The sequence below is a fragment of the Neomonachus schauinslandi genome, chromosome 14, assembly GCF_002201575.2.
Source record: "Neomonachus schauinslandi chromosome 14, ASM220157v2, whole genome shotgun sequence".
Classification (NCBI taxonomy): Eukaryota; Metazoa; Chordata; class Mammalia; order Carnivora; family Phocidae; genus Neomonachus; species Neomonachus schauinslandi.
The window spans coordinates 84826752-84838329 of NC_058416.1; the positions used below are offsets into that span (position 1 = coordinate 84826752).

Below are 11578 nucleotides of genomic sequence, written 5' to 3' on the forward strand. Positions count from 1 at the left end.
GAGCACTTACCCAATCTATACCTCTCGTGAGAGTGGGAACTCCAGAAATTCAACCTTGCCCACAAATTGCTGATTTGGTGGAAAGTCGTCTTCAAAGCCTGGCCAGCAGGTGATAAACACTAGAGTAGAAGCTGAGCAGCAGGTGCTGGATTGTCTTAAATTAGAAAATTGAGATTCATTTGTACATGGCCTCAGCTTCAAACAGCTTGTTTGGTGTTTCCTCTTGGATTTATAGAAGTTGTCTCAGGTACTTGTTGTTAGCAAGAGAACAAAAAACTCTTAATGGTGTCTTTTAAAATTTTATTTGTCAGAGAGAGAGCACACAAGCAGGGGGAGCGGCAGGGAGACGGAGAAGCGGACTCCCCACTGAGCAGGGAGCCCGATGCAGGACTTGATCTTGGGACCCCGGGATCACGTACTGAGTGGAAGGCAGACACCCAACCGACTGAGCCACCCAGGCGCCCCTTAATGGTGGATTTTTTTAAGGTAGTGTTTTGAATTAATCTTGGTTTAGTGAGTAGCCAACAGAAATTTTTAGCCTAACAGGCTTGACAACTCACAATACTGACTGACTTGTTTGGCAGAGGGCAAACATGTCTCCCTGCAATGTACGTTTTCTAGCTGGCATGCTGTCTCTTTAATTTTTTGAAAAGGTAATATATGGATAAAAGTCTGAAGGTCTACAGTGGAATACAGTGCTGTTCCCTTGCTCCCATCCTCACAATATAGGATAGCATTTGATGCTTTGGACATGCCATGGTGTTTCATCCTTTGTAAACCTCAGGTTCCCTAGAGGAAGGAGGGACGGAGTGGAGCCTCTTTTCTGGATTAGGAAGCTGCAATCTAATCCATAAAGCACTGCCTCTGGCTTATGGTCCTTTTTTGGCTTCATCAGTTATGGTTTATGCACTCAGAGCAACTATTTGCAAGCATTTAGCTCAGGCTGGCCTCATCTAAAGCTCATTGTTTTTTTATGTTGTTTTTTTTTAAAGATTTTATTCGTGAGAGACAAAGAGGCAGAGGCAGAAGCAGGGTCCCTGTGGAGGGAGCCCAAGGTGGGACTTGATCCCAGGACTCTGGGATCGTGACCTAAGCCGAAGGCAGACGCTTAACCGACTGAGCCACCCGGGTGCCCTTTACTATTATTTGTATTTTTATTTTCTTTAAAGATTTTATTTGACAGAGAGAGAGTGGGAGAGAGAGCCAAGCAGAGGGAGCGGCAAGGAGAGGGAGAAGCAGGCTCCCGGCTGAGCAGAGAGCCTGACCCGAGGCTCCATCCCGGGACCCTGGGATCATGACTGACTGAGCCACCCAGGTATCCCTAAAGCTCATTTTTAAAAATAACAGGTCTGTACCGAAACTGTAATGGGGTATCTTTGACTGGTTTGTTCAGGACACCCAGGGGAGCTCATATGCGACCACTACAGGATGGTGGCCTGCCTCAAGCCTGGAGAGACCAGTGTCTTGGTTCTGAGGCATGTCCCTCTGGTAGCTTTGGCTCCCCAGCCCTGGCAGCCCTCTCTGCCTCTTCTTGGCAGACCTGCGGACTCCTGGAAACATTACAGGAGAAACAGGGCTCTCCAGCTCTAGTGACTGTTCACCTGGAGAACACGGTTATCCTTACGCAATTCCCAGAGAAGAGGAGGCGCTTACTGGACATCAGGGTAACACTTATTTGGAAGTTCGGAGAACTCAGGCTGGCCTCTGGGCGGGAGGGTTGCTCCATGATGAATGAACAGGCTTGCAAAAGTAAGCCACACTTTTATAAATAAACCATAGCATTGGGCCCCTGGTTGGCTCAGTTGGTGAAGTGTCTGCCTTCGGCTCAGGTCATGATCCCAGGGTCCTGGATGGCTAGTCCCACATTGGGCTCCCTGCTCAGTGGGGAGTCTGCTTCTCCTGCCCCCACGCCTGGCTGGTGCTCTAATAAATAAAATCTTAAAAAACAAACAAAACATAGTGTTCAACGAATCTTACCTCTTTAAAGTGCATCTCCCGAGTTCAATTTTGGGGTGTAACAGCTGCAGAGGTCTCCAGTTTGCGTCAAAGGATCTCTGGGTTTAAACGGACAGGCGGCATGAGACTGGGTGGGATCTAAAACCATTTTGTGGCAAAAAAAAAGGGGGGGGGGCAACAAATTACGGAGGAAGAAAGGTGGTTTATCTTCTCCATTTTCAGATTCACTGGAGCAGTCCTTTCCAAAGGGGAGAAGGTTGTAAGACCCTTCTAAAAAAATTCTGTGATCTGAAAGGCCTTCTCCCTGGTTTGTGTGTCTCCAGTTGGAGACGTCCCCTCACAACCATGTGCCTCCTGCCGCCCTGGCCCAAGAGTCGGCTTCTCCCTCGCCCGCTGGCCCCAGTGCGTCAGTGGCCTCCAGGGAGAGGCTGAGGAGAGGACAGCCCCCCCCCCCCGCGCCCCTGGGGCCGTGGCAGTTCTTTCCGGCAGCCCCGCAGGTAAGCCACCTGCCGTCGGGCCCGCGCACACAGGCCGCGCTTCTCTGCGGACGGAGCTAGGGTGTTTATACCGGTGTCGAGCCCGCTGCCTCTGGACTTCTCAATCCAATTCCGAGGCCACTCGAACAGAAACTCTCCAAGGCCAAGAGTGCTTTTTTGTACAATTGTTTATACAAATTCAACAAAGGTAAAACCGCATCGGGGAAGGTCTAGGAAAACACCACCTTACAACAATGGCACCGATGAAGGCGTAACTTGACGGCGCGGAAACAGCCACGTTCTCAACTTTGAACGAGAACTCAACTCACTTCAAGGGAGAGAAAAAAAGGAAAAGAAAGGCTATGTTGGATCATTTATTCTACTTCTTGACCCACTGTATAAATTAGATCTGTGTAGAGTACAAGAGCTCATGCCAGCGCAAAACCCTCCTGAGTGCAAAGGCTGAAGTCTGAATTTTAAAATTTTGAGAAATGGGTGAATTCTATACAGAGGAAAGTTGGCAAAGTGTCTTACTTCGACTATAATTAACATATATCCACATGCTTATGTAATTCTTGACGTGCAAAGCAGGCTCTCAACTTCCAGTTAAACATGCTTTTAATTGGAAGGTCTTCACCTGCTTTGCCAGATCTGGGCACGTGTGGAGACGATTATTTGTATCGATGAAGTACAGGTTAAGTTCTCTCCTACCTTAAGGAAACCAGGAAAGTTGGCAATCTCAAAACAATAAAAACACAGGTATGCATTCAAACCTTGCATAAATAACTTTTAAACAATTTGTACAAAAATAGTTCTGCATAATGTAAGATGTAACAAAACCAAACAAACAAAAAGTGTCACAACGGCAGCAGATGTGGTGTGTGGTCCACTTGATGTTGACACCGCCCCCCGGAGTTGCAAGGAATGAGGCGTCCAAAACCAAAACACCACCACCATCCAAACTCCTAAGCTCATGCTTCAGTAAGAGAATTTCTTCAACATCCATCCTCCTCTCCCGTGGGAATGTCTTCTTGATAAAGGCTGCCTTTAGAAATGGTCCATAAAGCAGTGCAGTTATAATTCAGAGAGCCCAAAGCGAAGTGTCCGGTTCACTCATCCCCCAAACAGGTGGTGGAACGGCTTCTCCCTCAGCAAGACTTGCCAAATGGAATCGTGTGGTCTGTTGTTTCAAGTTCCGAATTGAAAATAAAAGCCCTAGTTTCTGTAAAGTTTTTTCCCCTCCCCGGCTGTGTCCCCTCCCCCCACCCACCCCTTATTTACATACTTGTCCTTGGACTAACTCAGTTTCTGCAGGAGTTTTTCTTCCACTTGCCCAAACTGGACACTCACAGACATCTCAGCTATGAACTGCTCACAGCCTTCCTTGGTCACCTGCTTGCAGTACCTCAGGTCAATATGACAGATATTTCCACAGCGTTTGAAGAAGGACAGGCACTGGTCAGTAACCTTATTGCAGTCTGCAGGGAAGAGGAGACAACGTGAGGTGGAGGGACTGCAGACAGAGGCCACAGGCCCCTGCCGCCCCCCGCCCCCCAAACCCCAGCACGGAGCAATGAAGAAACAGGACAGAGCCCTTGAGCATAGTCCAGTCCCTAGTACCCTAGGGAAAACTGCACTTGCTGAAAAACTCTCATTAAGTGGGGACTTGTTCCAACTACCAATTATAAAGGTTCATGTATGCTTGAAAAGCATTCAGACTTCCAAGTAAAATCACTTACAAGCTTAAATCATTGCCTCTTTATATGTATATATTCTCACATAAATAGGTCTCCTGTCTATGCTGTTTAACAAAGACAGCATCACACGATATATTAAATAGCTTGCTTTTCCTATCTAATTTATTGTCGGTAAGTCCTCCCTGTGACGCTATTGTGCACTTACCGGCTTATTCCCTTCAGATCAGTTCCAGGGGAAGGTAGGGAGCAAAGGTGAGAGTGAGAACATCTGTATGGTCATCTTGGGATCCTTTTCCCTGATATGGGCACCAGGGCTTTCAAGCGAGTCACAGCGTGCTTGTGAGCCCCCTTACTAAATGTTTACTGGAAACCCATGCAGAAGACCTGGGTGCTAAAAGGGGCTGGCGAGATTCTGTTGACTGTGAGCAAACCCAGAATTTGGAATCCTTCGTCATGCCCTCACTTAGAGACACGCTCTTCTACCCATACTCTATTAATTTATATTTTGCTTTTACCACCCTCTTTGGTTTTAGAACTGAATCCATAGTCAACTGGCTTCAATGCCAGTTAGCATCCAACTGGGGCTCAGAGCTCCCCCTCTGGGCCAGATAAATTCCTTCATCTCTGGTGTTCAGATGGAGGCCTCACTTTCTCATCACTAGCATCTGCACTTTCCTTTTTCCATTCAGGGGAGTAGGAATGAAAACAGTGCAGGCAAACTATCAAAATAATACAGCCCTAGTGTAGGCCTCATGGTTATCCACGTCCCAGGGTTGGAGGTAGCATAAAGAAGTAAACAAGTTCAGCCAAGTTGCAGGATACAAAATGAACACGCAAAAATCAGTTGCATTTTTATACACTAGCATTGGACAATCAGAAAATTAACAATTCCACTTACAGTAGCATCAAAAAGAATAAAATACTTAGGAATAAGTTTAACCAATGAAGTGAATGACTTTTTACACTGAAAACTGAAAAAGTGCTGCAAGAATTTAAAGATACAAATGGAGAGCTACCCCATATTCATGGGAAGACTTAATATTGTTAAAATGTCAAAATGTCAACACTACTCAAAGCAATCTACAGATTCAGTGAAGTTGCTATAAAATACCAACAGCATTTTTTTTGCAGAAATACAAAAATCCATCCTAAAATTCATGTAGAAATGTAAGGGATCCTGAATTGCCAAAGCAGTCTAGAAAACAAAATTGTTTTCAATTTTCCTGACTCCCAAACTCACTACAAAGCCACAGCATGTATTACCAGCATTAAGGTCATACAGACGAAGAGACCAGAACTGACAGCCCAGAAATTAAACCCTTGAATCTTCGAAGATTTCTGGCAAGGTGCCACAACCACTTAGTGGGTGAAAGACAAAGTTTTCAACAAATGGTGCTGGGAAAATTGGATATCCATATACAAATAAATGAAGCTGGACCTTCTACCTCATACCATACACAAAATTAGCTCAAAATTATTTAGACCTAAACATAGGAGCTAAAAACTGTATGACTTTGAATTAGTCAACGGTTTCTTTCGTTTTTCTTTTTTTAAAGATTTTGAGAGACAGAGCATGAGCAGGGGAATGGCGGGAGGGGCAGAGCAAGAAGCAGTCTCCCCACTAAGCCAGGGCTTAATCTCAGGACCCTGGAATCATGACTGGAGCTGAAGGCAAACACTTAACTGACTGAGCCACCCGGGCGCCCCTGAATTTCTCAATGGTTTCTTAACACCACACCAAAAACACAAACAAAAAGAGACTGAACTAAATCAAAGTTAAAAACATTTATGCAAACGGAACTACAAGTGAGTGAAAAGACAACACAAAAAATGCGCAGAAGTATTTGCAAATCATGTATCTGATAAGAGATTAATATCCAGAGTATATATATAAAGAACTACAACTTGGGGCACCGGGGTGGCTCAGTTCCGACTCTTGATTTCAGTTCAGGTCATGATCTCATGGTTGTGAGATGGAGCCCTGCATTGGGCTCTGTACTGAGCATGGAGCCTGCTTCGGATACTCTCTCTGTTTCTGCCCACCCCTGGCTTGTGCACGTGCTCTTCTCTCTGCAGAAGAGTGGAGTTTCAGTCTCTGAGGGTAAGAGAGAAAGTCTCTGGTCTGGGCACCATCTGGCACAGCAGGCTGGGGCACCCAGCCAAAATCAGGGTCTATGGGGAAACTTCCCTGCTGATTGTTGAGATCCCCCAGCCTCCTTCCCTTGCCAGGCCCTAGGACACCGGGCAGCCTAGCTTGCACCCTCCAGTTGGGAGGTCAAAGAGAATCCTTTTGGCAGCCCTCACCAGCTCAAGAGAAGTCTGAAAGATCTCACATCTGAGTTTCCCCAAAGAAACAACCCATGCTGACCACACACTGACTGATGTCCACAGCCTCCGGTCACCCCAAAGCGGACAACCACACACTGATACTAAATCCGAGGAGGATCTCCCATGAGGGCCACTGACTACGTCTGAAGGAAAAAGTATATGCAGGGAGAAGAAAATAAAACTACCAATATCCTCAGGATGGATCTAAGAAACAAGAATAGGCCTCTTTACAAAAGTACAAAGAACAGGTGAGGGGAGAGGATGGGGGGATATAGGGGGAGGGTGTGAGTTCCGTGAATAAAATAAAGCTGGAAAATTAAAAATATAGGTTGAACCACATGAAACTGCCCATGTTTTGACTGTTTTTGACCTACATAAACAACAGCAATAAAAACCGGGGCACCTGGGTGGCTCAGTCGATTAGGTGTCCGACTCTTGGTTTTGGCTCAGGTCATGATCTCAGGGTCGTGGGATCGAGCCCTGCATTGGGCTCCGTGCTCAGTGGGGAGTCTGCTTGTCCCTCTCCCCCTGCTCCTCCCCCCACTTGCTCCCTCAAATAAAAAAAAATCTTAAAAAAACAAAACACTGTATGAATTGTGTGATAAAGTAGAAGAAAATTCCCAGCAAAGCAAGAAAAAAGAAGACACGATGGTGGAAAACAGGAGGAAAAAAAAAAGAAGAAAAAAAAAGGTATCAGAGCACTAGTTAATACAGAGAAAACAGAAGAAAAGGAAATTAAGAAATAATTCAAGGAAATTTCCCAGAACTGAAGGACATTTGTTTCTAGATCAAAAGGCTCATGAGTGTGCTGCATGAAAAGATTCAAACCAAGGCTCATCATCAAAAATTACAGAAAACTAGGGGCACCTAGGTGGCTCAGTGGGTTAAGCCTCTGCCCTAGGTCATGATCCCAGAGTCCCTGGATGGAGCCCCACATTGGGCTCCCTACTCAGTGAGGAGTCTGTTTCTCCCTCTCCCTCTGCCCCTACCCCTGCTCCTTCGCTCTCAAAATAAAACCTTTAAAAAAAAATTACAGAAAAATAGAAACAACGAAAATATCCTAACAAACTTCCAAGTAGAGAAAATATTCACCGAAGGATGAAGTATCAAGTGGTTCTGGATTAGACTCTGGAAGGCAAAGAAAAAGGAGCAATGCCTTCCACTTTTTTTTTTTTTTAAAGCCATGAATTTTTTTTTTTTTTTACGTTTTTATTTTTTCATTTGAGACACAGAGATAGAGAGCATGAGCAGGGAGAGAGGCAGAGGGAGAAGCAGGCTCCCTGCTGAGCCAGGAGTCTGATGTGGGGCTCGATCCCAGAGCCCTGGGATCATGACCTGAGCGGAAGGCAGACGCTTAACCATCTGAGCCACCCACGCACCCCTGCCTTCCACTTTCTGAAACAACATGGTTCCTAGATCCAGCTAAGCTATCAATTAAATGTGAGGGAATAACATTTTGGACAAAAATGTGGGATCAAGGAAAGTGGGGACCCTACACAACACACAGACCAAGAAAATTTCTAGGATGGTAGTGGGAGACAGTCCCAGGCTGAACAGAAGGCAGGAGTCTGGGAGAAAGTCCAGAAAGGAGGGCTCCTGCAGAAACTGGTCGGGGCCAGAGGGATTTGTGTGGGGGCAGAACAGTGCTCGAGTCTGGTGCAGAGTCCGCTTAGAGACTAAGCAAAAAAGAGGCAATTATTGGGGGGTGGGAGGATGGGTTAGCCTGGTGATGGGTATTAAGGAGGGCACATTCTGCATGGAGCACTGGGTGTTATACGCAAACAATAAATCATGGAACACTACATCAAAAACTAATGATGTAATGTATGGTGATTAATATAATAAAAAAAAAAGGCAATTATTATTAACTCCAGGAAAAAAAAATTTGTGCGAGAAGGGAAATGTACTTACAGTACACTATTTAGCTCAACAGTGGACAGTACTTACGTGGCCATAAAAAGATAGAGACTTAACTGTGAATTAGAAAGATAAGGCGGGGAGAAGATGTAAGAATAGTAATCCTTGTGTTCTACACAGCAAGCTGATAAATACAGCATGCCCGAGTGGAAAAAGAAAATCAAGAAATAGCAACACAGGCTTGCTGTGTGGAAGTACAGACACTGGAAGAAAGACTTTAAGGCGGTTGTGTGTGTATGGGGTGGGGGGGATCAGGGGAAGAGAAGGGAAGGGCCTGCCTTGTGCACCCAAATAAATATTCTGTGGTGAAATTCAGCCTGAATAACAAAAGCTGGACAACTGTGACTTCACTCTGTTACTAGAGCAGATCCTGCAAGTTCAGGGATCCTGAAGCATGTCCACTGTCCTCTATTTTGTGCCACAGACTTAACTTTTATCATTAGTTATACTGATGGCAAGGGAAAACTTTGTAAAAAGAGACGACTCTCAAAGAGACTGGGTATAGAGGTCTGCCGCCACGGACGGCAGAGCCCTTCACCGGGACGCAGAGCTCCCTGTACGGAGACGAAGGGAGGGCCTTCGTGGAAAAGCAAATGCAGAAGCGGGTTTCCACACGCGCAGGCACGGCATGGTCGGCACTGCAGGGGAGGAGGACTGATCCTGGGATCTCTGCCCCACGGCCGGGGGACTCCTAGTAGAGTCACCGCAATGCCCAGCCCCGCCCAGGCCCTTCTCCCCAGGGGGGAGCATCCGTGCAAGACCACGCGGGGAGCCAGGAGAGCTCTCTTCTCCGCCTCCACAGGGAGGGACAGCCCTTGCCACCAAAACTCCCCGAGGAGGAGGAGGAATGGCTTCCTAGGTAGAGAACGGTCTCATACCGCCAAACCTCCCCATTCCTCCTCAAGTGTGGCACAGGTGACAGGAACGTGTGTATCTGCCAAGCATGAAGTGAAGGTGTCCTTTATTAGTTGCTAGTTTCTGGAGGAAAAAAGTGTTTTTTTAGGTCTTGTGTAAATCTTACATACACAATCTGACATCCTAAGCAATGAGACCAGATCTGGCTGAGCTGGGCAGAGGGGGGCCGCGCTCTCTGTCCAGCTTGCCATCAGTCACGGCCCAGGCCTTGCAAACCGACTCCAGCCCATCAGCAAGTAGAGTGAGGATCCTGCAGACGCAGAACCCCGGTGCCAGCTGCAGAGTTTTCTCCCCTCCGACAGGCCCCTGATAGCGGGGTCAGGGGGGTGCACATAAGTGCGGACAATAGCAACAGAAACCAAGCTACTTCATCGGTCCAGCCTGCCCGGCCTCACCGCCTGCCGCTGCCCTGCTCCCCTCTGTGCAGCGCGAGCCAGCCGGTCTGCACCACCCGGGAGAAGCTCCTCAAGTCGGTATTTTGGGTCAGGAACCACGGCTCTGTGCTCTGGCTGCTACCAGCACTGTTTCTTGGTAGCGAGTATTAGCAATCCAGCAGTAACTGCTGTGTTTCATGTTTCTCCTCCGGCCTAGGCCGTCTGTCTGTGTTGTTACAGATCTGTCGTCACCCTAACACCAGGACCCTCTGAGAGCAGGCACACAAACTATTTCCCCACGAATGTGAAGGTCCCAGCCTGTCCCCCAGGGTCCCAGAAAGACCCTGCTGGGTGCCCCCGACTGACCTGATAGGTTGATTTCGGTTAAGGAGTCTCGGGTGGTGGTGCCCACAGCAGTGAGCAGGTTGATGGACTGGTCAGTAACATGGTTACAGTAACTAAGGTGGAGCTTGGAGAGCAGGGGCATGTGGCGTATGATGAGCCGCAGGGAGGCGTCCGTGATGTCCAGGCCTGCTAGACGCAGCTCCACAATGTTCCGGAGCTTGCTCCGATTGTCCATCTGACCTGAGGGGGCAGGAAGGAGGGAGGCAGCATGTCGACTTGACCGGGGAGATCTGGCCCCACTAACCTAACACTAGAAGGCCGACCAGCCACGTGTCACACTGGGGTTTCACTTGGCCATTGAGTATTTCCCCACGTTAGTTCCTACATTTAAAAATCTAAAGATTCCACATCAAATCTCACACTTCTGGAGTCTTGAAAAATCCAAAACACAGCCCTCACTCTACCCAGCAGTACTCAGCCAGTTGGGGCAGGACAGCACGGCATCTCTGGATCACCACGCTTTCCTTGTGTAAGTGACAGGTGGGGAGCAATGACTCGCAACCCGGCCCAGGAAGGCTCCCTCTTGGGACCCCATCTCTAACTACACTGACCCCCGTGCTTATGGAGGCTTAAAGCCAACGAAGGATAGATGAACAGAGAAGCAGTCAGATGCACGCGAAGACCCCCCAGTGGAGTCTCGGCGTGCAAAGAAGCCTTTGCTCTCACGCATCGCTTCTACTCCTGAAAGTGCCCGAGAACATGTCAGCCGGGACAATCTCTGCACCTTCTGGGAAAGGGCTGAGACCAGAGGAGGCTTGAGAACACATGCACCAGGTGGGGCCTGTGGTGAAAACCGGATCCAATGGCACAGCCTGGTCACACCGCCTCTAAGCTGACCCCCTTGGGCACGCCCTGGGCCTGGCCACTCACCTGGCCTGTTATCTGTGGGTGGGGACAGGAGATCCCGCATCTGGGCATCCTTTAGTCCTTCTACCCACTGGACATCCAGGGTCCGGAGCAACGGACAGCTAGAGCTACAGAGAGCTGAGACCGCGATCCATGAGCAGCCTGACAGCACCAAATCTCGGAGCCCTGGGGGACAGAGGTGGCAGGTCAGGAGATGCACCCTAGCCCCCACCACTGCACCTCTGGGGTCCCTGGCCCAGTGCTCACCAGGCAACCGGTTGATGAGCCAGCTCAGCTGTTTCTTGGAGATATTGGTCCAGCTGAGGTCCAGGGAGACAGGCTGCCGCCGGATGATGCCACTCAGCATCAGGGGTGTGATGGACTTGCAGTGGTTCAGATCGATGCGGGTCCATAACCGCTTATCGCAGCACCTGGGGGCCAGGCCCAGCAGAGGGGGCATCATCAAACTTGGGGGCTCTGGCTGTGGCAACTTCCCCACTACCAAGTTCGGGGGTGGGGGACTCCCTAACTCCACCCTCTGGATCCTTCGTTTAATGCCTGTCCTGCCCACACCTGGGCACCTTTGCTCTGACTGCCACGGGCCCCCATGGGAGAAGCAAGTACCTGCTCTGCATTAAGTATTTACTGGGGGCTTTACTACATC

General features: G+C 48.4%; 1 protein-coding gene across 2 annotated transcripts in view; it reads right to left on the reverse strand.

The window, feature by feature from the left end:
• Window positions 1-2611: 2611 nt before the first annotated feature.
• Window positions 2612-11578, reverse strand: part of KDM2B (lysine demethylase 2B) — a 122824-nt gene continuing 113857 nt past the window's right edge. The window contains exons 19-23 of one of the 2 annotated variants that reach the window (XM_044921002.1): window positions 11182-11345; window positions 10939-11100; window positions 10030-10248; window positions 3783-3910; window positions 3581-3589 (exon numbers count right to left, since the gene is read on the reverse strand). In XM_044921002.1, the coding sequence (XP_044776937.1) occupies window positions 3581-3589; window positions 3783-3910; window positions 10030-10248; window positions 10939-11100; window positions 11182-11345 (682 nt within the window). Of the gene's footprint in view, window positions 3911-10029; window positions 10249-10938; window positions 11101-11181; window positions 11346-11578 lie in introns of both variants that reach the window. The other variant, XM_021698552.2, reaches the window with a different exon arrangement.